Raw genomic sequence first — 27,676 nt, 5'->3', positions numbered from 1 at the left:
GCTGGGTGTGAACGGCGAGTCATTAGGGTGATCAAAGGATTGCCCGTTAGGGTGATCAATGGCAAGCTGACTCTCTCTGTCCTCCTGTGAGTCACCGAAAACAGCTGGGTCCTGGCGTACACCCAGCCGTCTGGGAAGAGTGTCCAAGACCGCATTGTAGATGGTTGATAAATGATGTCTTAGACCCCCACCTCTGTTCAGTGATGGCCATTCCAGGTTGACAAAAATGGCTTCTTTAACTCCTCGCTCATACCAACGATCCTCTCTGGCTAAAATGCGTACGTTACAATCCTGAAATGAGTGTCCTTTGTTGTTAAGATGAATGTAGACAGCAGAGTCCTGGCCTGAGGAGCTGGCTCTCCTGTGTTGAGCCAAGCGCCTGTATAGCGGTTGTTTTGTTTCCTCAATATATGAGTCCGTGCAATCCTCACTGCACTGAATTGCATACACTACGTTGTCCTGTTTGTGTCTGGGTATTCTGTCCTTAGGGTGGACCAGTTTCTGCTTCAGGGTGTTACTGGGTCTGAAATGTACCGGAATGTTGTGTTTGTAGAAGATCCTCCTGAGTTTCTCAGATAGACCAGAAATGTAGGGAATGACAATGTTCTTGCGTTTGTTCCTGTTATCATCCTTGTCAGTTATGTTCCATTTTATGCTCTTTAGGAAAACCCAGTTGGGATACCCGCAATTCTGAAGTGCTTTCTTGATATGATTCTGCTCCTTCTCTTTTCCCTCTAACGTTGTAGGAATGTTCATATCAAGAAAGCACTTCAGAATTCCGGTTATCCCAACTGGGCTTTCCTAAAGAGCATAAAAAGGAACATAACTGACAAGGATGATAACAGGAACAAACGCAAGAACATTGTCATTCCCTACATTTCTGGTCTATCTGAGAAACTCAGGAGGATCTTCTACAAACACAACATTCCGGTACATTTCAGACCCAGTAACACCCTGAAGCAGAAACTGGTCCACCCTAAGGACAGAATACCCAGACACAAACAGGACAACGTAGTGTATGCAATTCAGTGCAGTGAGGATTGCACGGACTCGTGTATTGGGGAAAACAAAACAACCGCTATAGACCCTTCCCGCGTGACGTCACGACAAACGTGGCCGCCATTTTGGACATGAACTACCAGTAGTCTACCACAGCTAACAACGAGGAACGACGGCGAAGCATCGAAAGGAATATAGCCATCAAAGAAAGTTTTTACTTTCAGCAAGACTTCCATCATGCCATTATATTGTTGTGCACCTGGATGTAGTAACCATCAACACACAAGGCAAGATTTATCATTTTATCAGATCCCGACAGATGCTGACCGACGGAGAAGATGGATGATCTCTAAAATATTGGCAAAATTATGTTTATTGACATAGCAATCATGTGTAACGGGAAGCATTTGCATATCCGAAGTGTTGTGTTTACATCAAAGATAAAATAAACCGATATGACAACGACTGCTGCTGCCAGGTTGGGAACACAAACTAGTAGAAAGGAAGTGTGCCAACAGACTTCCTTTGTGGTCGATTCTGTTTTAAGGTAAGATGCATTTAATTATTCATCTGCTGTGGGTTTGGAATCGGTAGCCTGACCGATTCGTTCATGTTTGTGGTGCCATTTGTTTGTTGACGCGTGTTGAAATGGAAGATTGGTTGTTGACATGATTTCCAGTGATGCTTTGGTGCTGCTGTGGCTCAGATGTGTTGAGTAGCCTGACTGTTTTTTTTTCTTGCGTGTGGTATCATTGTTGACGTGAGGTTGTTTTTTGAACATGCCAATGCGGACACGATTTCCCCTGATGAGTTATGACTTCAGACGCGACGCGTGTGTGGAGGTGTGGAGTCCGCGTGATATGTGCGTAAGATAGGCTTCTCATATGTTTGGAGATCCGCGCTCTGAGACAAGCGCAAGGGCAAGCACCCCCCCCCCCCAAGGGAAAAAAAGGGACCCCCCGAAAATATCGGCATAGTTCGAACACTGGGTTGGAGAAAGTAATGGCAAATAGTGAGTGCACAAACCATAGAAGGTAAACTGTACACAGCGCCAGGGCAGTGTGATGGTATGTCTACTTTTAGATTGTGTTAGCTTATCAATGAACACACTCGTCACTCGACGAGTTTCACGTCTTTACGACAGATACTTAAATGTGTGTTAGGTATTATTGTTGCAGTCTAAGCAGTCATTGTAGCAGCTAGATGAGCGAGAACCGAAAGGGTCTGTGCCATAAACCGTTATTTCTTCATGTCCAAAATGGCGGTCGGGTTTACAAAGGTCACGTGAGTGAAAAGGGTCTATGGAGCACTTGCATGTGACGTCACAGCCGATCCAGATTGTGACAGACGCCATCTTGTCGGTCAAACGTCATATTCCGCCTTCTACTTCTACTTCTACTTCTGGTTCTACTTCTGCTTTTACTTCTACCTTTTCTTCTGGAAAACCCTACTATATACAATTCTACTACAACGGCTGCGGCTACAAGCTCTCCCTACCTGTGCACGTTTTTTATGTTTTTTGTGTGTATTTTTTCGTGTTGTTCGTCTGTACCGGACTTCAATATCCACTACAACCGTATGGACTTACTGGACATTGGTTTCCAGCAGAAAATGACGGTTTGTAGCGATTTCCATCGCATGCACAACATTCCGGACGAGATAGCGAGACCAGCGGGGTCTCCGTGGATTGTTATTGGAAGCAAAGCGAAGGAGGCGGCGCCGGGAGCGGAAGCAAAAGCGAGGCTGCAGAGCTGGCCTGTTGACTAAGCTCAGAAAACAGCCACTCAAATCTCCACTGCCGCCTCTATCTCTCCAACGCCAGATCCATGGTAAACAAGACGGACGATTTGGAATTACAGCTGGAATTACGTTATTCTATTCTATAATCGGCTGGTCAGTGCTATACTCAATACTTAAGTGACTTACCCATCCAATGAGGATTCTTGTTTACAAGATGCCACATCTGAGTCGCTGACAAATCCTGAATTTCTGTAAAGATAACTGTTCAGAGATTTATAAGCACGCAGTGCTTCACCACTGAACAGCGAGGGAAAGTTAATGAGATAATTATACACGTCTGGGTATTCCACCTCTGGCAGTTCAAAATCCGTCATGAAAACTCCGTCCGGTAAGCCATAAGGGTCACTAATCTGTAGATCGTTTATTTTAGACATATATCTAGTTATCTGTTCATTAGAAAAATGAGCCGTGTAGTCCGTCGGTTGAAATTGATCCATTCTGTACACGAGTGCAGCAGTATTCAGCGGTGTTTTTGACCGACAAGATGGCGGTTGTGTACTTTCCGGTCACGTGACTGCAAGATCTCTATACAGGCGCTTGGCTCAACACAGGAGAGCCAGCTCCTCAGGCCAGGACTCTGCTGTCTACATTCATCTTAACAACAAAGGACACTCATTTCAGGATTGTAACGTACGCATTTTAGCCAGAGAGGATCGTTGGTATGAGCGAGGAGTTAAAGAAGCCATTTTTATCAACCTGGAACGGCCATCACTGAACAGAGGTGGGGGTCTAAGACATCATTTATCAACCATCTACAATGCGGTCTTGGACACTCTTCCCAGACGGCTGGGTGTACGCCAGGACCCAGCTGTTTTCGGTGACTCACAGGAGGACAGAGAGAGTCAGCTTGCCATTGATCACCCTAACGGGCAATCCTTTGATCACCCTAATGACTCGCCATTCACACCCAGCCTCCAGTGACCCACACCAACATGATGCCTCAACGACACCTTAGATGAGCTGGTCATCAGAATTCTGATTCTGATTCTGAATCTTCAAGCAAGTCCAGTTGCCCATTTCTACCACCCACAGTTTACTATGACCTGGATGATTGAGAATCTTCACAGACAAGAATGACAGTCACGGTCATATGCTTTGTAGGATGTAGATTTATATTTTAATCGAGTTTTTATTTTATTCTATTTTCCAAGTTCTAGTCCCGCAGATTTTAGTCTGAATGCCAAATGATATGACCATGTCTAGTTTTGAGTCATTTTAAAAGTCATTTTGTGACAAAGTTACTTGGAATCTCGTCCTCAAACTTAACTTAATAAGACTTAATAAGAATAACTATATTGTTAATGACTCAATTTCTTATACACTACTGTTCAAAAGTTTGGGGTCACCCAGACAATTTTATGTTTTCCATGAAAAGTCACACTTTTATTTCCCACCATAAGTTGTAAAATGAATAGAAAATATAGTCACGACATTTTTCTGGCCATTTTGAGCATTTAATCGACCCCACAAATGTGATGCTCCAGAAACTCAGGCCAAGTTTACATTAGACCGTATCTGTCTCGTTTTCTTCGCGGATGCACTGTCCGTTTACATTAAAACGCCTGGAAATGCCGGGAAACGGGAATTCGCCAGGGTCCACGTATTCAATCCAGATTGTGTCTGGTCCGGTGCTGTGTAAACATTGAGAATACGCGGATACGCCGATACGCTGTGCTGAGCTCTAGCTGGCGTCGTCATTGGACAACGTCACTGTGACATCCACCTTCCTGATTCGCTGGCGTTGGTCATGTGACGCGACTGCTGAAAAACAGCGCGGACTTCCGCCTTGTATCACCTTTCATTAAAGAGTATAAAAGTATGAAAATACTGCAAATACTGATGCAAATACTGCCCATTGTGTAGTTATGATTGTCTTTAGGCTTGCCATCCTTCCACTTGCAAGTGGTAAGTGACGCGCATGCCCGACATGCACTGGGATCACACACACAGCGGCTCAGTCCCGAATCACAGCTCGTGCACTCCACTCGCGCGCTCTGTGAGCTGCGCAAGGCCGGAGTGCGCACCCTCCAGAGGGCACTCGCTGTTCAGGGCGGAGTGATTTGGAGCGCAGGATGCCTGCGGAGCCGAGCGTATCCGTGTATTGGCGTTGCTGTGTGCACGCGAATCGTGTATTGGTGTTGCTGTGTGCACACTAATCGTTTTAAAAACGTTAATCTGATGATCCGCTGATACGGTCTAATGTAAACCCCACCTCAATCTGCTCAAAGGAAGGTCAGTTTTATAGCTTCTCTAAAGAGCTCAACTGTTTTCAGCTGTGCTAACATGATTGTACAAGGGTTTTCTAATCATCCATTAGCCTTCTGAGGCAATGAGCAAACACATTGTACCATTAGAACACTGGAGTGAGAGTTGCTGGAAATGGGCCTCTATACACCTATGGAGATATTGCACCAAAAACCAGACATTTGCAGCTAGAATAGTCATTTACCACATTAGCAATGTATAGAGTGGATTTCTGATTAGTTTAAAGTGATCTTCATTGAAAAGAACAGTGCTTTTCTTTCAAAAATAAGGACATTTCAAAGTGACCCCAAACTTTTGAACGGTAGTGTAATTCTTATTATGAATACGGTATAAAAATAGTCATTGCTGACATAATGTTTCATGAGTGTTATTACAGTATAGTACCTGTATATGAGTCCAAGTAAGTTGTAACCACCTAGAACATCCTTACCCCCCCCATACTTTTTTCTAGACATGGAACTGACCCGTGTGTGCTACTGTTTTCTTGGGTGGAACCTTAAGCATGTTTTTCTTGAATCTTCTGACATTTCCTTGTAAATTAGATTCAATTTGTAGTGTAATTAGCAACCAATGTTGAGTGTAATTTGGCCTTTGAAGATCACAAAAATGTGCCTGGAAATAGCTGAGAAGCATCTCCAGGCATCTAAAGCCGTTCAGCTTTTGGGGCCCGCCCTAGAGACCCTCGGCCACATTATTCTGGGCTTTTGGCCCGTCATTCGGACAGGCTCAAATTTAGACGGACAGACAACATTTCAGACTCGCCTGTTCTGTGAAAGTCTGCTTAAAATTCCTGATTTCCCACACTGAAAATCATACATAAATATGCAAATAAGGAAACGCCCCCATGTCCTCCTGCCATCTTTCTTTTTTATCACGTTACTAAAGACGAATGAATGAATGAAATCGAAATTGAGACTGATATTGAAATCACAGTCATGTGACTAAAGTGTGAGCTAATATCTGTGACATCAGGTTGTTTGAGATGGAGGGAGGGGGTGCAGAGCACTTCCTAATTTGCATATTCATGTATAATAATAATGCATATTCATAGATCTTGGCATTTGAACAGAGCGTAAAGGTGCAGAGATGTTCCTGGACCATTTGTGATTTTAGAAATAGGCATTAAAATCTGTTTTGTTTTGTTTTTTCATCCGAACAGTTTCTGAGAACGCACTTTGTTGATTACAGAGTCGGTGATACCTTGCAGGGAAAGACAGCAGCTGGTTATAGGCCACGTGCAAAACCCGTAGATTCTGGTGTCCTACCAGCAGGGCGGCGCAGTTCTCGGTCAGGTTGTTCCTGGTGAGGTAGAGCTCCTGGAGGGTGCTGAGGCTCTCCTCAGTTTGGCTACTCGGTGGGATTGTCTCCAGCATGTTGGCGGACACATTCAGGTATTTTAAACTGGGAGAGGAGATTAAAAAAAATGCTGTTATTGAATATGTTTAAAAATATCTTTCTATTGTCCGAATATCCAGCATGATCATAATGAGTGAGATTAATGGAGAGACAATTCCAAATCGAATATAAACTGCTGAGTTCCCTGCAATAAAGGCTGTAATATAGCAACTTCTCATCAGTGATCTCAGGATGAACTGGATGAGAGAGGATAGGGACAGGAAATCGATAGACTCGCATCGCTTAATGGAATGAAGACGCTTATCGAAAAAAAATCTCCCAGCTAAAGAAGAGAAGATGCTCTAAAAGACTTGATGCTGCTTGAGACAACATTATTAAAGATTCGGTCCCGTAAAGGCTGACTGAATGATGACCTCGCCCACAGGAAATTACTTCTGTGTGCTCGTATTACACCACTACACCCCACGCCTGCTTCCTTTCCCACGCTAACACAGGAGAACCCACTGCAGCTGCTCCAAAGTGGATTAAACCTTTCCAGTGGCAGAAAGGTACAGCGTCCTCTCTCCACTTTCTGTAGGGTACTGTTAGAGAGGGGGGAAAGGGGGAGAGATGATGAGAGAGGATGAGAGAAAGACACAGGGACAGAGAGAGGGAGAGAGAGAGAGGGAGAGAGATGGAGAAAGAGGGAGGGAAAGAGAGAGGGAGAGAGATGGGGAGGGAGAGAGACGGGGAGGGAAAGAAAGAGGGAGAGATGGAGAAAGCGGGAGGAGGAGAGAGAGAGGGAAAGAAAGAGGGAGAGAGGGAGCGAGACGGGGAGAGAGATAGATGGAGAAAGAGGGAGGGGGAGAGCGAGAGAGGGAGGTATGGGGAGGGGAAGAGAGTGGGAGACAGAGAGGGAGCGAGAGATGGAGAGAGAGGGAGGGGAAGAGAGCAGGAGAGAGAGGGATGGGGAGGGGAAGAGAGAGGGAGAGAGATGGGGAGGGAGAGAGGGAGGAGGAGGGAAAGAGAGAGGGAGAGATAGAGAAAGAGGGAGGGGAGAGACAGACAGGGAGAGAGAGAGGGAGGGAGGGGGATGGAGAGAAAGAGGGAGAGAGGGAGTGAGACAGGGAGAGAGAGAGAGATGGAGAAAGAGGGAGGGGAGAGCGAGAGAGGGAGGGATGGGGAGGGGAAGAGAGCAGGAGACAGAGAGAGAGGGAGAGAGAGATGGAGAAACAGGGAGGGAAGAGAGTGGGAGAGAGAGAGGGAGATGGAGAAAGAGGGAAGGGAAGAGAGAGAGAGGGATGGGAGGGAGAGAGACGGGGAGGGGAAGAGAGAGGGAAAGAGGGAGAGAGATGGGGAGAGAGAGGGAGGGAGGGAGAGAGAGACAGGGAGGAAGGGGGAGGGGAAAAGAGAGGGAGAGAGAGAGAGTGGGAGAGAAACAGGGATGAAGACAGACAGAGAGAGTGAGACCTACTTTAAGGCCTTGGAGAAGAAGCTCTCCGGGAGCTCAGTGAGTCTGTTGTGCTGCAGATCGAGGCTCTCCAGAGGGACGTGATCGAGTAACTCAGGAACACGCTGCAACGAGTTACTGCCAGCCAGCAGCTTCCTCAGACTCAGACCACTGAGCAGTCTAATGAAACACAGAGAGGACACAGACGCCATGTCACCTTCATCACTCCTGAGACTCAGGCTCGTCCACACGAACACAGCGAACACACTCGTGGTCCGACCACTTCTGAACCGGAAACGCTTTCATTTTGCAAAGCATTGACTTTGAGTCAATGGAAAATAAATATATAAATAAATATCAATGTGAGTCAATATAGTTCAATCAATCAATCAATCAATCAATAGTTTTAATTTCATAATGCCACATTTATCCATATGAATCTATATTGGCCTGAATTTGTGAGATAACCCCGCCCCGTTCATTTGAATATAACAGATGGGGAGGGAAAAAAAGAAGTGGGGAATAAACGTGGCATTATGAGATAAAAGTCCCCAAGCACTGATAAATATCCACGTGATATTCAGCTCCACCCGTGGTATTGCTCCATCCACAGAGCCTTCCATGACGCTGCTGATATTTTTATCTTCACAACTCGACCAGAGTGACCTCATCGTCTGCAGCGGTGTCTCCCGCTCTTATCACAGCCGATGGAAATCACATTAACACGATGCAATAATACGACGGACTCTAACAGACTTGCACAGAGGTCTGACTGCTGCGCCTCAGGACAGACGGAGGAATAAAAGTTTAAACACGTCACCGACCTGGCCGGCAGCTCCAACAGCAGGTTGTAGGAGACGTCCAGCACCTCGAGCTTTCTGCTGTCACACAGCCAGTCGGGCAGGTATTCCAGAACATTCCTGTCCCGATATAAAAAACAAACAAAAAAAATGTTGAACAGATCTCATCTCATCATCTGTAGCCGCTTTATCCTGTTCTACAGGGTCGCAGGCAAGCTGGAGCCTATCCCAGCTGACTACGGGCGAAAGGCGGGGTACACCCTGGACAAGTCGCCAGGTCATCACAGGGCTGACACATAGACACAGACAACCATTCACACTCACATTCACACCTACGCTCAATTTAGAGTCACCAGTTAACCTAACCTGCATGTCTTTGGACTGTGGGGGAAACCAGAGCACCCGGAGGAAACCCACGCGGACACGGGGAGAACATGCAAACTCCGCACAGAAAGGCCCTCGCCGGCCACGGGGCTCGAACCCGGACCTTCTTGCTGTGAGGCGACAGCGCTAACCACTACACCACCGTGCCGCCCAACTAACACTTGTTCGTGTTAATTATACACTACATGTGAACTCACCAGGATACGTCCATGAACGTGAGCTGATTAGGAACTGGATAGATGCTGATTGTAGACAAACCTGCGAAAGAAAATTTTAGACAATATAACACACCCTATGTATTCGCTTACTGTGTGTGTGTGTGTGTGTGTGAGACGCCAGTACTCACGGTTGTTGCTCGCGTACAGGCTGCGCAGCGTGAAGCCGCTGAGCGTGAGCGCTTCCAGCTGGTTGCGCTCGCAGTGCAGAGTGTCCAGGTTACAGGCGGCGCTCAGGTCCAGTTCGGTCAGCCGGTTGTCCCTCAGGTCCAGCTGGATGAGCTGCTTTATGGGCTCCAGAGTCTCGCTTTTCACACTGCGGAGTCCGTTTAGCCTGAAAGAAGCGTACACGTGAGAACACTACGGGAGGCATCATGACATTTGAGGGGTTTTTTGTTGTGATATTTGACAGTCTAAGGGCGGGTTGCATTGCCACATCACATCTCCAGAGCTGAATGGAGTTCCACATGTTCTCTCCTCATGTTGGTTCTCCTTCTTCTTCTCAACTCCCTAAAAACATGCCGATCGATGGATTGGAGACACACAGTGTTCTCAGGGTGAGGGGTAGGTGATGTGACAAAAATATCAAATCACGATACTTGTAGACGATACATGATGCGCGTCATGATATACAGCTTGGCTAACGAGCTGCCAGCGTTACAGGAAATTTAAAAATTAGAAAAACGGAAAAGATTAACGTAATATTCTAAAATGTATATTTTTTCATTAATAGAATTTAATCCAATAAAAAATTAAGAAGTAAACATTTTCAGGGTTCTTACTCTTTGGTCAACAAAAAATTCCATGACTTTTTCCATGACATCAGGAATTTTTTCCCACACTTGCAGGCTGCAATACACACTACACTTACATGTCATGAAATTCATGCAGTAAATTACACTGATGAGTTTTCTTTTATGTATAAATATACAGAGGATATTAGACAGTTGCGCGAAGATATGAAGTTTATCTTCGAGTGGTGAACGTTTATATCATGAGTGAGTGAAATAAACGAGTGAAAATATTTTTCAACACGAGAAGATAAACTTCATATCTTTGCACCACTGTGTAATATCTCATCTCATTATCTGTAGCCGCTTTATCCTTCTACAGGGTCGCAGGCAAGCTGGAGCCTATCCCAGCTGACTACGGGCGAAAGGCGGGGTACACCCTGGACAAGTCGCCAGGTCATCACAGGGCTGACACATAGACAACCATTCACACTCACATTCACACCTACGCTCAATTTAGAGTCACCAGTTAACCTAACCTGCATGTCTTTGGACTGTGGGGGAAACCGGAGCACCCGGAGGAAACCCACGCAGACACGGGGAGAACATGCAAACTCCGCACAGAAAGGCCCTCGCCGGCCACGGGGCTCGAACCCGGACCTTCTTGCTGTGAGGCGACAGCGCTAACCACTACACCACCGTGCCGCCACTGTGTAATATTCTTTATATTATACTAGCAGGTTACCTGGGCGTTGCCCGGGTGGGAGGGGGGGTGTTTGACGCTTGGATGTAATTTTTTAGTATGTGATATACAATATGTTAACCCAAGACAAACAAAAATCTAAGCATCCACCACCCAGGGGCCCACCAGGGACCTCCTGGGGCCCAAATATGGAATTTCTGAGTTCTGCCAAATCGTGGCCATCTCCTGTATGTACGTGCCAAGTTTAGTGAAGATCTGTCAAGAGTTTGTGTTGATAAATGTAACGTGAAAGGCATTGAGGGAGGGGGTGGATGTTGTGCCCCCCAGGGACCTCCCTGGGACCCATACATGAATTTTGCTTATATCTGCAAAATTCCGGGTCACCCCTGGACTTAACTGCCAAATTTGGTGAAAATCTGTCGAGAAATGGTGACGTTAGCTCAAGACAAACAAACTTTGCCGCTTATTATATTATACGGACACATCCACAAAAAAAAGCAAGTTAATAAAAAGAATTTTAATTTTGAACAGGTTCACCATTTTGACAACGCGCATCTAGTCAGCGGGAAAACACTACGAGTGATGTCATCGGAGTGAAATATCAGTGATTATTATCCATACAGGACACTTTTTCGATGGAATAAAAACGTGTTCTATTCCCTTCTAGCGGGTTTCATTCATTTGGTTTGATAGCATGCAATATTGTTAGCATATCGCTTATCCTACGTGTATTACGTCACTCTACCCAGTGGAGAATGAGCGTTGAATATGGTTTACGATATTGCATGGTTGCCAAGACAACATGACGTCACATGTCAGAGACGCAAAACTTCCACGCTAGTGAGTGAGCGACTGGGACAATTTGTAAACAAACATGGCCGCCAGGTTTGCTTCGTTAAATATGGAAGCTTTTGAGAGAATTTTGAAAGAGAAAGACGCGTCGAACACCTGAAAGGAATGTGTATGTGTAATAATAATAATAATAATAATAATAATATTGGCTGGCTTTTTTTCATGGTCTATCAGATATATTCCATTCAGCTACTCGTCTTATACTCGTTCAGTATCATGCTTGCTGAATGGAATATATCTGATAGATGTCACGGCCCCTCTATCATAGGCCGCGTGATGTTAGCACACAGTAGCCGGTCAGCTGTAGCGTTGTTCAGGAAAACACGTGTAGCTGTTTGTTTGTGGGGACATATTGAGAGGGTAAGTAAAAGTTTTCTGTACTGTTATTTTTGGTATGAGTGATGCAAGGCTGACACTTGCACGACTTTTGGCCACGATTTTGTCGTGGCAAGTCGTGCCATTTTGGGGCACGAACTGGGAGGCTCCCGCACTGTTCACGACTAGTTCACGCATAGTTCACGACGAGTTCACGAATGCGTGCCCGTCCACATTCACGAACTGGCACGACGAGTTCACGCATAGTTTGCGCATAGTTTACGCACTTCCCGCATTGGCACGACGAGTTTGCGCAATTCGGACGGTGTCGTGCCGACTTGGGCACGCCATATAAAAAGGGGGTCTCCCCAACCCCTGGTCATTTTTGAATTGGCTGTGGAAGAGACAACATGCTGAATACCAGAGACACAATCATTGCAGAAAAGAGAAGATGCTTTGTTTTTTTAGGCATGTTGTCTCTGTGATATAAGTTGTCTCCTCGCTGGTGATCTCTGGAATGGCGAGAAGTGTCCGGGAAGCCCTATATATACCCCCGCACCGACGCGAGCGCCACTGTCGCGCAGTAGTCTTGAACTGCTCGTGAACTCGTCGTGAACTGCTCGTGCCATGCGCAAACTGTTTGTGAAGTGCGTAAACTAGTCGTGAACTGCTCGTGCCATCAATGCGTGACCGTGTCAGTGGGAAGGCACGGCCACGCTGCGACGCGCACCAATTCGTGAACATGTCGTGAACTACTCGTGAACTCGACGTGAGCTGTTCGTGAACTATTCGTGGCAGTTCGTGACAGTCGTGGCATGGCGTGCACTTCCACGCACTGGCACACATCCTCCCGCATTGTCCCGACGAGTTCACGACGAGATCACGAACAGTTTGCGCATAGTTCACGACCCGGTCGCGAAATTTTGTCGTGACCAAAATTTTGAACATTTCAAAATTCTCGTCCCGACATGGCACGCAGTCACGACGGGTTTACGCACACTTCACGCCAGTTTACGACTAGTTTGCGCACTGGCACGACTCGAGTCATGCCAATGCGTGCCACGGAATCGTGCAAGTGTCAGCCTTGCATCAGTCTGTTATATTATCTGGTGAATAAATATGATTGTGCAGAGTTTGTATTGCCAGTTAGTTGTTTGGCGATAGGCTTATTTGTTTGTAACTGGGTTCCAGGGCTTGTTGTGCAGTTATTGTTAATCACTGTCCGGTCCCTGTTAGGTGTAGGGGTGAATTCCTTTTGGAGTTCATCCTGGGGGGTGGTTTGTAGTGTGGCGTTATCGGTGGTTTGAGTGATTACTTGGGAGCACAGCCGAGGCTGTGGGGGGGGGGGGGGGGGGGGGGGGGGGGGTTCACCAACTGCTGGTTGCCAACTGGTGTCACGGTCTGAATTTACCACCAGTCTGAATTCACCAGGTAAATTTATACTGTAGCAGCCACGATCTAACCTTACCACAGTATAAAATTACCAACTTGGTATAATTGGGCCTAGTCTGAATTTACCAGCCTAATACGAGATTTATGTTCATGTTCATACTTGAATTATTTACACTTTATCTTGATGAATATTGATTTGTTTAAGTAAGACTCCTCATGATTATAATAATTTAGTTATTCTCTCAAATTTACCAACTTGGTATAATTAGACTGCTGTCATTGGGCCTAGTCAGAATTTACCAGCCCAATATGATAGGAGATTTACACTACCGTTCAAAAGTTTGGGGTCACTTTGAAATGTCCTTATTTTTGAAAGAAAAGCACTGTTCTTTTCAATGAAGATGACTTTAAACTAATCAGAAATCCACTCTATACATTGCTAATGTGCTAAATGACTATTCTAGCTGCAAATGTCTGGTTTTTGGTGCAATATCTCCATAGGTGTATAGAGGCCCATTTCCAGCAACTCTCACTCCAGTGTTCTAATGGTACAATGTGTTTGCTCATTGCCTCAGAAGGCTAATGGATGATTAGAAAACCCTTGTACAATCATGTTAGCACAGCTGAAAACAGTTGAGCTCTTTAGAGAAGCTATAAAACTGACCTTCCTTTGAGCAGATTGTGTTTCTGGAGCATCACATTTGTGGGGTCAATTAAATGCTCAAAGTGGCCAGAAAAATGCCTTGACTATATTTTCTATTCATTTTACAACTAATGGTGGTAAATAAAAGTGTGACTTTTCATGGAAAACACAAAATTGTCTGGGTGACCCCAAACTTTTGAACGGTAGTGTATGATCATACTTGATCCACAAATAAATTATTTCCACTTGACCTTGATGAATATTGATTTGTTTGAGTGAGACTCATCATGATTATAATATAGTTATTGTGTCAGGTATAATTAGACTGCTGTCATTGGACCTAGTCAGAATTTATCAGCCCAGTATGATATGGGATTTACATTCATACTTGATCCACAAATAAATTATTTTCACTTTATCTTGATGAATGAATGAATGAATGAATGAATGAATGACCTGTGTTTTAGTTCCAGTTTATGCACTAAGTAGGCTGATCAGCTGATGTTTCAGTGGTCTTTCTTGTCAGTGTCACTGGAGTACTTTCCAGTTTGTAACTTTCCAGAAGGTAAGTTGGGTCATCTTTCTTTTGAAAATGGCGACTCGCTGGTCTCGTGCCTCTTTGGACTGTGTGTTTTGCTGATCTTCATTTTGTGACTGGGAAATGATTGTTTCCTCATCCATATTCAACAGCTTGTCTACTGATAATCAAATCTCACAATTGTAGTCACAATTCGCGTTCTATTAGTCCACAAATGTGTTGAAATGCTCGGTACAAAATCGCAGCAAGAAATGGTAAATTTAGACTTCCCGGAAGTTGACCGGGGGAAAAAAAAATCAGTCTGCACATGGTAAATTTATACCAGCGCATGATCAGACCGTGACACCAGGCTTGCGGTATATGGTGTTAGTACCCACCGCCGAGCACCTGAAGAGCTAGCGGGTAAGTTAGTTATTTTTGGTTAGGTAGTTAGAGGGACAGGACTGTGGTATTTGACTGTAGACGAGCTATCGGAGCTTTAGTTGCAGTCGGTTTAGTAGGCCTATAACGTGTGTGTTTCGTGATTTGTATCAGTCTTCGAGTTGGGCAGGTTCATCTCATCTCATTATCTCTAGCCGCTTTATCCTGTTCCACAGGGTCGCAGGCGAGCTGGATCCTATCCCAGCTGACTACGGGCGAAAGGCGGGGTACACCCTGGACAAGTCGCCAGGTCATCACAGGGCTGACACATAGACACAGACAACCATTCACACTCACATTCACACCTACGCTCAATTTAGAGTCACCAGTTAACCTAACCTGCATGTCTTTGGACTGTGGGGGAAACCGGAGCACCCGGAGGAAACCCACGCGGACACGGGGAGAACATGCAAACTCCGCACAGAAAGGCCCTCGCCGGCCACGGGGCTCGAACCCGGACCTTCTTGCCGTGAGGCAACAGCGCTAACCACTACACCACCGTGGTTGGGCAGGTTAGTATACTTTTTGTTCACGTTAATAATGGCATCTGTGCAGGAATTTGAGTACTCCGTCAATGGCGTTCTTAGAGCTGTTTTCTCGTGAGGAAATAATTGAATTAGCAGAGCATTACGAAGTAGATGTCAGGGATAAGCGGATGAAGGAAAACATCAAACGTATTTTAAAAGAGAAGTTGCTTGAAGCGGGGGTTCTTAAAATTGTAGTGCAACCTGATTCTGGTGGTTCAGAGGCAGCTGCTGCGAGTGCGCCTGTGAGTCCATCTGCAGAAAGCACAGGTTTAACGTTTGAGCAACGCAAACAATTGCTGGAGCTTGAGCTTGAAATGAGACAGCAGGAGGTAAGGAGGCTGGAACTTGAGCAGCGTGTGCGCCAGCTTGGTAATAGTGGGCATGATTCTTCAGTGCGTACTTTTGATATTAGAACTAATTTGCGCTTGGTTCCACCGTTTTCTGAGCATGACCCAGATACTTTTTTCTCCCTGTTTGAACGAGTAGCAGTTGACAGGCGTTGGTTTGATGCTGAGCGCACTTTACTATTGCAGTGTATGTTGACTGGTACCCCTTTTCCACCAAATCAGTTCCAGGGCTGGTTCGGGGCCAGGGCCGGTGCTGGTTCACAACTCGTTCAACTTGCGAGCCAGCTGAGAACCAGTTTGCTTTTCCATAGCTCGCGGTGCTAAGGGAAGCCACATCATTACGTCGCTGTATACGTCAGTTACGTCGCTACGTTTGCATAAACCTTGGCGCGAATATCGAGGCAAAAACAAAATGGAAGAAGCAACAACAACAATAATAATGGATGACTTCGCATTTGTACAGCTGCTGCTTCTCAGCTCATTATCTGTAGCCGCTTTATCCTGTTCTACAGGGTCGCAGGCAAGCTGGAGCCTATCCCAGTTGACTACGGGCGAAAGGCGGGGTACACCCTGGACAAGTCGCCAGGTCATCACAGGGCTGACACATAGACACAGACAACCATTCACACTCACATTCACACCTACGCTCAATTTAGAGTCACCAGTTAACCTAACCTGCATGTCTTTGGACTGTGGGGGAAACCGGAGCACCCGGAGGAAACCCACGTGGACACGGGGAGAACATGCAAACTCCGCACAGAAAGGCCCTCGCCGGCCACGGGGCTCAAACCTGGACCTTCTTGCTGTGAGGCGACAGCGCTAACCACTACACCACCGTGCCGCCCCTGCTGCTTCTCGTCGCTTAAAAATGGCGATCTTTCGCGGTCTTGTTATTGTTGTTGGTCTTAACAACTCCGCCCCCCCGCTGACATAAGTGGTTCTTTCCTCTGGCCCAGCAAAGAGCTGGTGCTAGCCTGGAACCGGTTTTTCTGGCCCCAGAGCCAGTTCTTTGTCAGTGGAAACAGAAAAGCCGGTTCCAAACTAAGCACTGGCCCCGAACCAGCCCTGGAACTGCTTTGGTGGAAAAGGTAGAGCTCAAGAAGCCTATTCTGCTCTCACTGTAGTCGAAAGTCGAGTTTATGCATCAGTGAAGGCAGCGGTGTTAAAAGCATTCGAATTAGTTCCTGAAGCTTACCGTTTAAAATTCAGAAACTGGGAGAAAACTGGTAGGCAGACGCATATGGAATTCGCCAGGAATTTAACAACGCACTTTAATCGGTGGTGTTCTTCTCTAGAGGTTCAGTCATACGAGACACTGTGTGACTTAATTGTTTTGGAGCAATTTAAAAACTCAGTTCCAGGTCGCATAGCTACTTATTTAAGTGAACACAAGGTGAAGACTGCTGCTGAGGCTGCCACCCTGGTTGATGAATATGTACCGTATTAACACACCGTGAGCGTGTACACAGAGCCCATGATGACACTGATGGCTTCCATAGATTCCAGGCAAGTAAGCGTTGGGATGATGTTATGAAGATTCATCAGGGTAAGTTGAACAGGGCTGCTAAGGGTCCACCATCATTTGATCCAAATAAGATATGCAACTACTGTAAAAGTAGGGGATATTGGAAAGCTGAATGCCCAGTTAAGTTAACTGTTAAGAATACTGTTTTTGGACAGGTTAAACCTAATGCCCTGGCTGTTCCAGTTAGAACTACATCCGTTGACACTCCCGATGTTGATATTCCCTGTGCTCGGCCTGTGTCTCCCTCTGTTTTTCCTTGTCAGCAGGAGAAGGCTTTTGATGGTGTTCTGGAGCGACCAGATTTCTCAGCATTTCTGTCTGACGGTTACGCATCACTAGTGGGAGATGATGCTAAGGTATCGGTTAAAATACTGAGGGATACGGGTACATTTGATTCATTTGTGGTAAGCTCTGTGTTGCCATTTTCTCAGAGTTCTGATACAGGGGACATGATTTTGATGCGAGGCATGGGGCTGAATGTGTTGTCTGTTCCAGTACATAAGTTTGTACTTGACTGTGGTTTAGTTCATGGTGAAGTGTCTATGGGTGTCCAACCTGCTCTGCCTATCGAAGGGGTGCATATCCTTTTAGGTAACAGCTTGGTGGGTAGTCGGGTATGGGCTGATTTACCATCTCCCATTGTAACCACTTCTCCTGTTTTGGATATGCCTGACACTAACTCACAGAACTTTCCTCATGTATTTACAGCTTGTGCTGTTACCCGTGCTATGGGTCATGCGCAGTCTGAGCTGAAGCCGGAGCAGAGCTGTGTTAAGGGGGATGTGGATTTTGCTGTGTCTGTGCCAGGGTCTTTTTTTTTGTCTGTGTCACGCAGTGAACTAGCAGCAGGCTGATCCTGCCCTTGGTGAGCTGTTTGATCAAGTGCTGTCGGAGGTTGATGGAAAGAGTGCTGTCAAAGGATACATTTTGCAAGGTGGGCTGTTGGTAAGGAAATGGGCTCCACTGGGGGAGAATTTTGTGGGGAATCCCGTTTTCCAGATTGTGCTCCCAGAAAAGTTTCGTCAAGAAGTACTGAGAACATCACATGATCAATTAGGACATCTTGGCATCCGAAAGACCTATGAATACGTTATGAGGTATTTCTTTTGGCCAAAGTTGAAGCGGGATGTTTCTCAGTATATTAAAACATGTCACATATGTCAGGTCACAGGAAAGCCCAATCAGGTCATTAAGCCAGTTCCTCTCGCTCCCATTCCTGCATTAGCACAACCTTTTGAACATCTCATAATCGACTGTGTTGGCCCCTTGCCTCAATCTAAGTCAGGAAGTAAATACATGTTAACTGTGATGTGTCAGAGCACTAGATATCCTGCTGCATATCCACTTTGTACTATTACTACTAAGTCAGTGGTTAAGGCACGTACACAGTTTATTGCCATCTTTGGGATTCAGAGTGATCAGGGTTCAAATTTTTCATCACATTTGTTTTCTCAGGTGTTAAAGCAGCTCCGAGTGAAACATAACCAGGCTTCGGCATATCATGCACAAAGTCAGGGGGCACTGGAGAGGTTTCATCAAACCCTGAAGTCTATGTTGCGTAGTTATTGTGTTGAGCTTCAGCAAGATTGGGAACAGGGGTTGCCCTGGTTGCTGTTAGCAGCTAGACAGGTTGTTCAAGAGAGCACTGGTTTCAGCCCAAATGAACTGGTGTTTGGGCATACTGTGTGTGGGCCTCTGGATATACAGGTGCTGGTCATACAATTAGAATATCATGAAAAAGTTGATTTATTTCAGTAATTCCATTCAAAAAGTGAAACTTGTATATTATATTCATTCATCACACACAGACTGATATATTTCAAGTGTTTATTTCTTTTAATTTTGATGATTATAACTGACAACTAATGAAAACCCCAAATTCAGCATCTCAGAAAATTAGAATATTGTGAAAAGGTTCAATATTGAAGACACCTGGTGCCACAGTCTAATCAGCTAATTAACTCAAAACACCTGCAAAGGCCTTTAAATGGTCTCTCAGTCTCGGTCTGTAGGCGACACAATCATGGGGAAGACTGCTGACTTGACAGTTGTCCAAAAGACGACCATTGACACCTTGCACAAGGAGGGCAAGACACAAAAGGTCATTGCTAAAAAGGCTGGCTGTTCACAGAGCTCTGTGTCCAAGCACATTAATAGAAAGGCAAAAAGAAGGAAAAGATGTGGTAGAAAAAAGTGTACAAGCAATAGGGATAACCGCACCCTGGAGAGGATTGTGAAACAAAACCCATTCAAAAATGTGGGGGAGATTCACAAAGAGTGGACTGCAGCTGGAGTCAGTGCTTCAAGAACCACCACGCACAGACGTATGCAAGACACGGGTTTCAGCTGTCGCATTCCTTGTGTCAAGCCACTCTTGAACAAGAGACAGCGTCAGAAGCGTCTCGCCTGGGCTAGAGACAAAAAGGACTGGACTGCTGCTGAGTGGTCCAAAGTTATGTTCTCTGATGAAAGTAAATTTTGCATTTCCTTTGGAAATCAAGGTCCCAGAGTCTGGAGGAAGAGAGGAGAGGCACAGAATCCACGTTGCTTGAGGTCCAGTGTAAAGTTTCCACAGTCAGTGATGGTTTGGGGTGCCATGTCATCTGCTGGTGTTGGTCCACTGTGTTTTCTGAGGTCCAAGGTCAACGCAGCCATCTACCAGGAAGTTTTAGAGCACTTCTCCTGCTGACCAACTTTATGGAGATGCAGATTTCATTTTCCAACAGGACTTGGCACCTGCACACAGTGCCAAAGCTACCAGTACCTGGTTTAAGGACTATGGTATCCCTGTTTTTAATTGGCCAGCAAACTCGCCTGACCTTAACCCCATAGAAAATCTATGGGGTATTGTGAAGAGGAAGATGTGATACGCCAGACCCAACAATGCAGAAGAGCTGAAGGCCACTATCAGAGCAACCTGGGCTCTCATAACACCTGAGCAGTGCCACAGACTGATCGACTCCATGCCACGCCGCATTGCTGCAGTAATTCAGGCAAAAGGAGCCCCAACTAAGTATTGAGTGCTGTACATGCTCATACTTTTCATGTTCATACATTTCTAAAAATCCTTTTTTTGTATTGGTCTTAAGTAATATTCTAATTTTCTGAGATACTGAATTTGGGGTTTTCATTAGTTGTCAGTTATAATCATCAAAATTAAAAGAAATAAAGATTTGAAATATATCAGTCTGTGTGTAATGAATGAATATAATATACAAGTTTCACTTTTTGAATGGAATTACTGAAATAAATCAACTTTTTCATGATATTCTAATTATATGACCAGCACCTGTACTTTGTGACTCTGTGACTTTATCTGAACCTCCACAGAATTTGATCCATTACATCAATGGTTTCTGGCATTGGCTGGTGAGTTGGCTAAGGAGAGGCTGGCCTCCTCCCAGGTTAAAATGAAACAGCTATACAATCGTAAGTCTGAGGTTCGTCAGTTTTGCCCAGGTGACCAGGTTCTAGCCTTACTACCTGTTATTGGTTCCCCTTTTCAAGCTAAATTTCATGGCCCCTTTACTGTACTCCGTCAAATCTCTGACTTAAATTATCTGCTTCAGACTCCAGGGCGTAGGAGGAAAACTCAGCTGTGCCACATTAACCTACTGAAGCCATATTACAACCGTGTGGCAGTCTTCTGTAGGGGGAGGGAATGCCCAGCAGCAGACTGCTAATCCAGTGTTAATGGCAGATACAGTGAGAGGGTATGTGTCTAGCAGTCTGGCTGTGCTGGATGATGATGGTGTGACTGCACCTGATGAGAGTGGGTTGCGGGGTAGGCTCAGGAACTCTGAAACATTGTCTAGCCTTGAGTCCATACTTGGGCATCTGTCCCCGGAGCGTTCTGCTCAATTGTCTGCTCTTATTAATCAAATAAAATCAAGTTTATTTGTATAGCGCTTTTAACAATAAACATTGTCGCAAAGCAGCTTTACAGAATTTGAACGACTTAAAACATGAGCTAATTTTATCCCTAATCTATTAGGGATTATTTGGGAATAAATTATTAGGGAATATTTGTTTATTTAGTGATGTCCCAACTCGTACACACCTAATTGAGCGTGACGTTGATGTAGGTGATTCTCAGCCAATTCGACAGCGTTTCTACAGGGTATCTGATGAAAAAAGATGCGTGATGGAGAATGAAGTTAAATACATGCTTGAGAATAATATTGCTCAGCCTTCCCTTTCTAGTTGGGCGTCACCTTGTTTGCTCATTGATAAAGCTGAGGGAAGCCCCAGATTCTGCACAGATTACCGCAAAGTTAATTTGGTCACCAAACCTGATGCATACCCCCTTCCTCGGATGGAGGACTGTGTTGACCAGGTGGGGGCTGCTCAGTTTGTTAGTAAGTTTGATTTGCTCAAAGGCTACTGGCAAGTCCCTTTGACTGCCAGAGCCAGAGAGATTTCTTCTTTTTGGTGTGGGCGTTACAATACTTTGATGTTTATGTTGATTCTGGTTTTCCTCTGGTGGTCTACATGGACCACAATTCCATCACTTTTCTTCATTCTTTGCCTTGTCCCAAATGAAGACTGATGCGTTGGTTTCTGTTTTTACAATCCTATTCTTTGGATATCCGCCATATTAAAGGCACAGAAAATACTGTAGCCGATGCTCTGTCAAGGGCAGTATGTCCTTGAAATTGTTGTTTTCCAAGTCCTCTGTCCCTTTCCCTTTCTATTCTTAAACTTTGCTTCCCCAGGCGCCGGGGTTGCTGGGTAGTTGGGTGCAGATGGTAGGGTGGCTTTGTGAAACCTTTTCTAGGTTGGTGAGTTTTGCACAATTAAACGCCAGGTAGTATAAACTTTCTTTTTTTATTGTATTTCTGTGAGGGGGAAAAATGTTTCATGATCGGGGTGGGTTTTGTTAACCCTTGAGTTTTGAGTGCCCAGTGGGAACCCTGCTCTTATGGGAGGGGGTATGTCACAGCCCCTCTATCATGGGTGCCATTGCCATTGCCCTATTAGACTGCAGGGCTCCACCGGGGCACTAGGGGTCCCTGTCCTTTGTCTTGTGTGTTACAGGCATTTAGACTGATTGTTACACCTGGGCCTGGTGTACCTTTATAGTCCAGTTTGCTGGAGTGTCATGGTCTCTTCTTTCCCCGCTCACTCCGCCTGTGAGAGCTGTCTGGGTGGCTTGTGCTGCAGCAGGCCAGAGCGATGGCTGAGGCATTTTTGTTTTTCATCTCATCTCATTATCTCTAGCCGCTTTATCCTGTTCTACAGGGTCGCAGGCAAGCTGGAGCCTATCCCAGCTGACTACGGGCGAAAGGCGGGGTACACCCTGGACAAGTCGCCAGGTCATCACAGGGCTGACACATAGACACAGACAACCATTCACACTCACACCTACGCTCAATTTAGAGTCACCAGTTAACCTAACCCGCATGTCTTTGGACTGTGGGGGAAACCGTCACCAGTTAACCTAACCCGCATGTCTTTGGACTGTGGGGGAAACCGGAGCACCCGGAGGAAACCCACGCGGACACGGGGAGAACATGCAAACTCCGCACAGAAAGGCCCTCGCCGGCCACGGGGCTCGAACCCGGACCGTCTTGCTGTGAGGCGACAGCGCTAACCACTACACCACCGTGTCGCCCGTTTTTGTTTTTCTTTATTGTTATTTTACTTTGTAGATCTACCTTTTGTAAATAAATTATTTATTATTATTGTTACCCCTCGTGTTGTCTCCATTTTTGTCATGGTTCAGAGCCAAACCGTGACATAGACCATGAAAAAAAGCCAGCCAATATTATTTAAATATGTCCCTCAGATCCGTGATGTATTTCGTCTGAAAAATGCGAGTTTTTCAACACGAGATGATAAACTTCATATCTTCAAGCCAACGTGTGAATTTTCTTTGTATGGTATCGACACGTTCACAAACAAAAAGTCCCCAAATTTATCAAAACAACTCACTCATCGATTTCCTCACGAGTCACAGATAGAGATTTATGTCCCAGTTTTGGTTCTCCATGTCCCGGATGGAGCTCAGATGAAAAATACAAGTGGCGTAAAACACTCGCTTCTATATAATATAATATACACAGAGTGTATATATAAAACAACCTGTAACATTGTCAGATTTCTACATCTATTAACTTAAGATTATATATTTACGTCAAGGGCGTAGCTGGCGGCACGGTGGTGTAGTGGTTAGCGCTGTCGCCTCACAGCAAGAAGGTCCTGGGTTCGAGCCCCGGGGCTGGCGAGGGCCTTTCTGTGCGGAGTTTGCATGTTCTCCCCGTGTCCGCGTGGGTTTCCTCCGGGTGCTCCGGTTTCCCCCACAGTCCAAAGACATGCAGGTTAGGTTAACTGGTGACTCTAAATTGACCGTAGGTGTGAATGGTTGTCTGTGTCTATGTGTCAGCCCTGTGATGACCTGGCGACTTGTCCAGGGTGTACCCCGCCTTTCGCCCGTAGTCAGCTGGGATAGGCTCCAGCTTGCCTGCGACCCTGTAGAAGGATAAAGCGGCTAGAGATAATGAGATGAGATGAGATGAAATGAGGGCGTAGCTTTGGTATTAACATTGGTGGGGACATAAACCCAGTGCCAACCCCCAGTGGCGTCAACATCAGAGGGTCGCAATATTTTGCTCCGTTGTGTTCCACCAAAAGAGTCTCCATCATCTCTCCAAAGGCCAGAATTTTAAAATTTGAAGTTCAGAACTGTAGTAAATCATGAATAATAATATGCAATTCATTTGATTAATTACAAATCTTGCATGTGATGATTAACTCATTCTACCAGTTTGCAAATGTGTTTTACAAGCGAATAGCGCACTGACTGTCGGGAGTGTGTATGTTCCTTTCCCTCATAAATGGAAGTAAAACCCATCCGGAGCCTTAAACACTGCGTTCCATGAGGCTGGCAGGGGGAGTCGGCTCTCTTCTGTGGGATCTTTAATTAGTTTTAGAATGCTAGTTTAAGCTGATGTGTGATTGAGCTTACGGTAAATCAGGACGAGGGCTCGAACTTTTTTTGACACGTTGAAAGGTAACAATTTTACTTGGCAACAGAATGTGTCTGAATTCTGATTGGTTGTTTGTTTTTTGAAAAATAGCTGCGAATGTCCAGCTTTCTTTTCTTTCCTGACATCTCGCCTACCGCTTTCAAATGAACCCCCTCGAAAACCAGTGAGCGGATGTGTGGACTCAGTATGTGACGTTTTCAAAAGAGAGGCGGCGTAACCAAAAATTTACTGATCCAGAAGGCGGAGGCTGTTCTGCTTATTATGTGAAAGTGTTTGATTTGATTAAAAGGTGTCTGGGCCTCGAACAATGTCCACATCACCATCGGGTTGTTGTTGTTGTTTACATGTGTCATGTTATCCGAACTCGGTCAGGGCTCTGCAGGTCTTAACCGAAGCGCTTCAGATTCAGAGTTAGCGGGCTGCTAAAGTTTGCAGGCACTTCACTAGCAAGACTCGGTGCAATATTAGCCAACATTAGCACAATTTGATATGATTTAATAATGTCTTTGTGACCTTAATGAACACCAGTTGTTATCAGCATCAAGTCGGATTGTTATTTACACACCACACAGACTTAAGGCCAATTTATGCTGACAACCCAGTCCTCGCAGATAGCGTCGCAGACAGTGTCTGCATAGCCCCCCCACCTTCTCAGACGCTCTGCGCGCACCTCCCAAAAATTGTGACCACCGCAGAAGCCTCGCAGACAGCGCCGCAGACAAGAGGGCTCTGATTGGTCCACTCTACATCCGCTGTACACCCACTTCCGCTTCCCTACTTTCCCGGTTTGGTTTGTTTTCACGACCGCCATTTTTAAAAACACGAGCGAAGATGGAGCAGCATGAAGAGCGGTTGATTGAGGAAGTATGTACATCTATGCGACTCCAGTTCTAGTCATTATATTAAAAAAAAAGTTCTAGTCATTATAAGTAACCGGAGGGTAAACACTCCACTAACCACACCCACCAACTACTCCTAGCGACTTCGCGCCCCCTTGCGTTGTGCCGGTGAATAACATCGCGCACGCCTATTACTCCCCGCTCAACGATAAATTACAACTGTCTGCGAAAAGCTATCTGCAAAAGCCTTGTCGCACGAGCATGCAGAGGCCTTTAGAAAACAGTCATATTCGTATGTTGTCGTTGTCGTTTTTACACACTGAATACGAATTGTTGTCAACTGATTCATTTTATAAGCTAATCTCACGCTACATTCCTCAAGGACAGTTTGCTAGCTAGTAGCCGGTCACTGCACTGCAGCCGCACTTGCGAATTGACATGGTAGGCAAACTTGCTTGCTGTTTTCACAACCACGCCCCCAGAGCGAATATTCATGAGTGAATTTTGCGTGGTGTTTCGCCCAGTGGAAACCTACAGTAACTATTTGTGTACCGTGTACGGAGCGTGATTTTTTTTTTTTCCCTCAATCAGAAATATTAGTCAGCCGTCGTTTGATGTTGGTAGGGACACGTCCATACCCAATTCTACGCCTATGATTTACGTAGATCAGATATGCCATTAACGTTCGGGGCCTAGAGGTAATTCTAATACATCTATGAATGACTTTTATTATCTAACACTAATAAACGCGACCTGTTATTATACACATGTAAACCTTCTAAATATGATCTCAACAGACTTAATCTAGCAAATATTAAAGTGAAATTTTAATATTAAAGTAAAAACTTCTAGTTAAAGGCCTACCTGCTAGATTTTTTAATCCACAGCTGAAGAACTACTTCCTGTTTTCACTCCAGGTTTCTGGAAGAGTTCCAGTACTGTTCACTGATATTTACTTCGACTTGCCTCGACTTTAGTTTTGTGTTTTGCAGAAGCCATATGACTTTTCAAGGCCGCTTCGCCCATATTGGTAATATCAAACTTTTTTTTTTTTTATACACAATCAACAACGTGCTTCTGTTATTAGTTTCCTTCCAGCTATCCACCTTTTAGATCAAAAGGTGCAGGCTATCTGCTGGTACCTCGTATAGTGAAGGCTACATCAGGGGGCGGAGCCTTTTCTTACAAAGCCCTACAGTTATGGAACAGCCTTCCAAGTCTCAGTGTTTAAGTCTCGGCTGAAAACATATCTGTTTAGTCAAGCCTTGTGTTAATGGTGTTTATGAGGTAAAGGTGTAGATCTGGAGCAGTGGCGGCTGCTGGTTTTTAAAACAGGGGAAGCCCATTTTACGCATTCATCGTAAAACCTGTAGGCCGGATATCAAAGCATAGAAAGGTGTGCTCCATTAGCATAGTGAACTAGACAACCCTACCTAGTGGCAGAAAGTATTTTTGCTTGTACATTTCATGTTATAGTCTGGCTTGCCAGGCTAGTACCTCATATCCTTAATCAAAAATATCAAACATCCAAAAATCACTGGCTATTCAACGAAGAGCCTTGAACATCATACCCTGATATGCAACACAGAGTCTTTAACACAACATCCAGCTGTGCAACACATCCTTGAACATCTTCTGCAACACAGTCTGGAAATTCATAACCAGGTAGGCTATGCAACACACAGAACCTTGAATATTATACCCAGGTATAACCTATAACACAGAGCCCACCATTCTCTTAACATTACTGAACAATATACATACTTCAGATTCATGAACATTATATGATGCACACTATTTATACACAAATTCTGCCCTCCGCTCCTTTTCCAGAAAATGGTCTGTGACCCTGTCATACTAGCTGGTTGTGCTTTCCAGAGACTTCACCAATTTCTGTTAGCAGTTAGCACTGCAGATCCCAATAAGGCTCAAGCTAGCCTACAACCAGATTGAACTACAAATGAAATAAACGAGTGAATTCACGAATGATCAAACTGATAGAATGGATGAAAGTTAACGGAGCACAACGAGTAATATTTACATTTATTTACAGAGTAATGTACAGAGACATCAATGAGAAGAAACGTTTATATGAAAAGAAAGTCGGACAGCACTTTGGCACACGACTACACTTTCTTGACATCCGCTGGGGACTGACTGATCATACTTCCGTGTTCCTCGCCGACGCCGAAGTACAGAGCCCGCCCTCCTCATGTCTTTCAAACACCACCTCCAATAATCCTTCATCAGCCCGGCTTCTTGTCCCTCCCACTGTCTCGTTTAGTCCCAGAGAAGCCCGGCTTCCCTGGAAGTGACGATTTTGTCGATTTTAACCAATAACAACTAGCCGAAATTGGCTGCTCAGAGCCCTCTCATAGACTGCAACGGATACCCGGCTGCCAGCCATAGAGCCCATTGAAATAAGAAAGGTTACAGCCAGTGTTGCCAGATTGGGCAGTTTTAAGTGCATTTTGGCGGGTTTTGAACGTATTTTGGCTGGAAAACGTCAGCAGTATCTGGCAACGCTGGTTACAGCCTGGCAGCAAAGGTGATTCTCGTAGCGAACTGCAAGTTCGTCAGACATCACTCAAATAAGTTACAGGATAG

The 27,676-nt window shown here is 45.2% G+C and overlaps 1 protein-coding gene across 1 annotated transcript in view; it reads right to left on the bottom strand.

Annotated features, from left to right (window-relative positions):
• Positions 1 to 27,676, bottom strand: part of phlpp2 (PH domain and leucine rich repeat protein phosphatase 2) — a 122,263-nt gene that overhangs the window by 32,510 nt on the left and 62,077 nt on the right. Inside the window, exons 9-13 of the mRNA XM_060940804.1 lie at positions 9,380 to 9,582; positions 9,231 to 9,291; positions 8,674 to 8,769; positions 7,874 to 8,029; positions 6,265 to 6,465 (exon numbers count right to left, since the gene is read on the bottom strand). Of these exons, the coding sequence (XP_060796787.1) occupies positions 6,265 to 6,465; positions 7,874 to 8,029; positions 8,674 to 8,769; positions 9,231 to 9,291; positions 9,380 to 9,582 (717 nt within the window). The remainder of the gene's footprint in view (positions 1 to 6,264; positions 6,466 to 7,873; positions 8,030 to 8,673; positions 8,770 to 9,230; positions 9,292 to 9,379; positions 9,583 to 27,676) is intronic.

Source organism: Neoarius graeffei, chromosome 15, assembly GCF_027579695.1.
Source record: "Neoarius graeffei isolate fNeoGra1 chromosome 15, fNeoGra1.pri, whole genome shotgun sequence".
Classification (NCBI taxonomy): Eukaryota; Metazoa; Chordata; class Actinopteri; order Siluriformes; family Ariidae; genus Neoarius; species Neoarius graeffei.
This window is presented reverse-complemented; position numbering and strand designations above follow the sequence as displayed.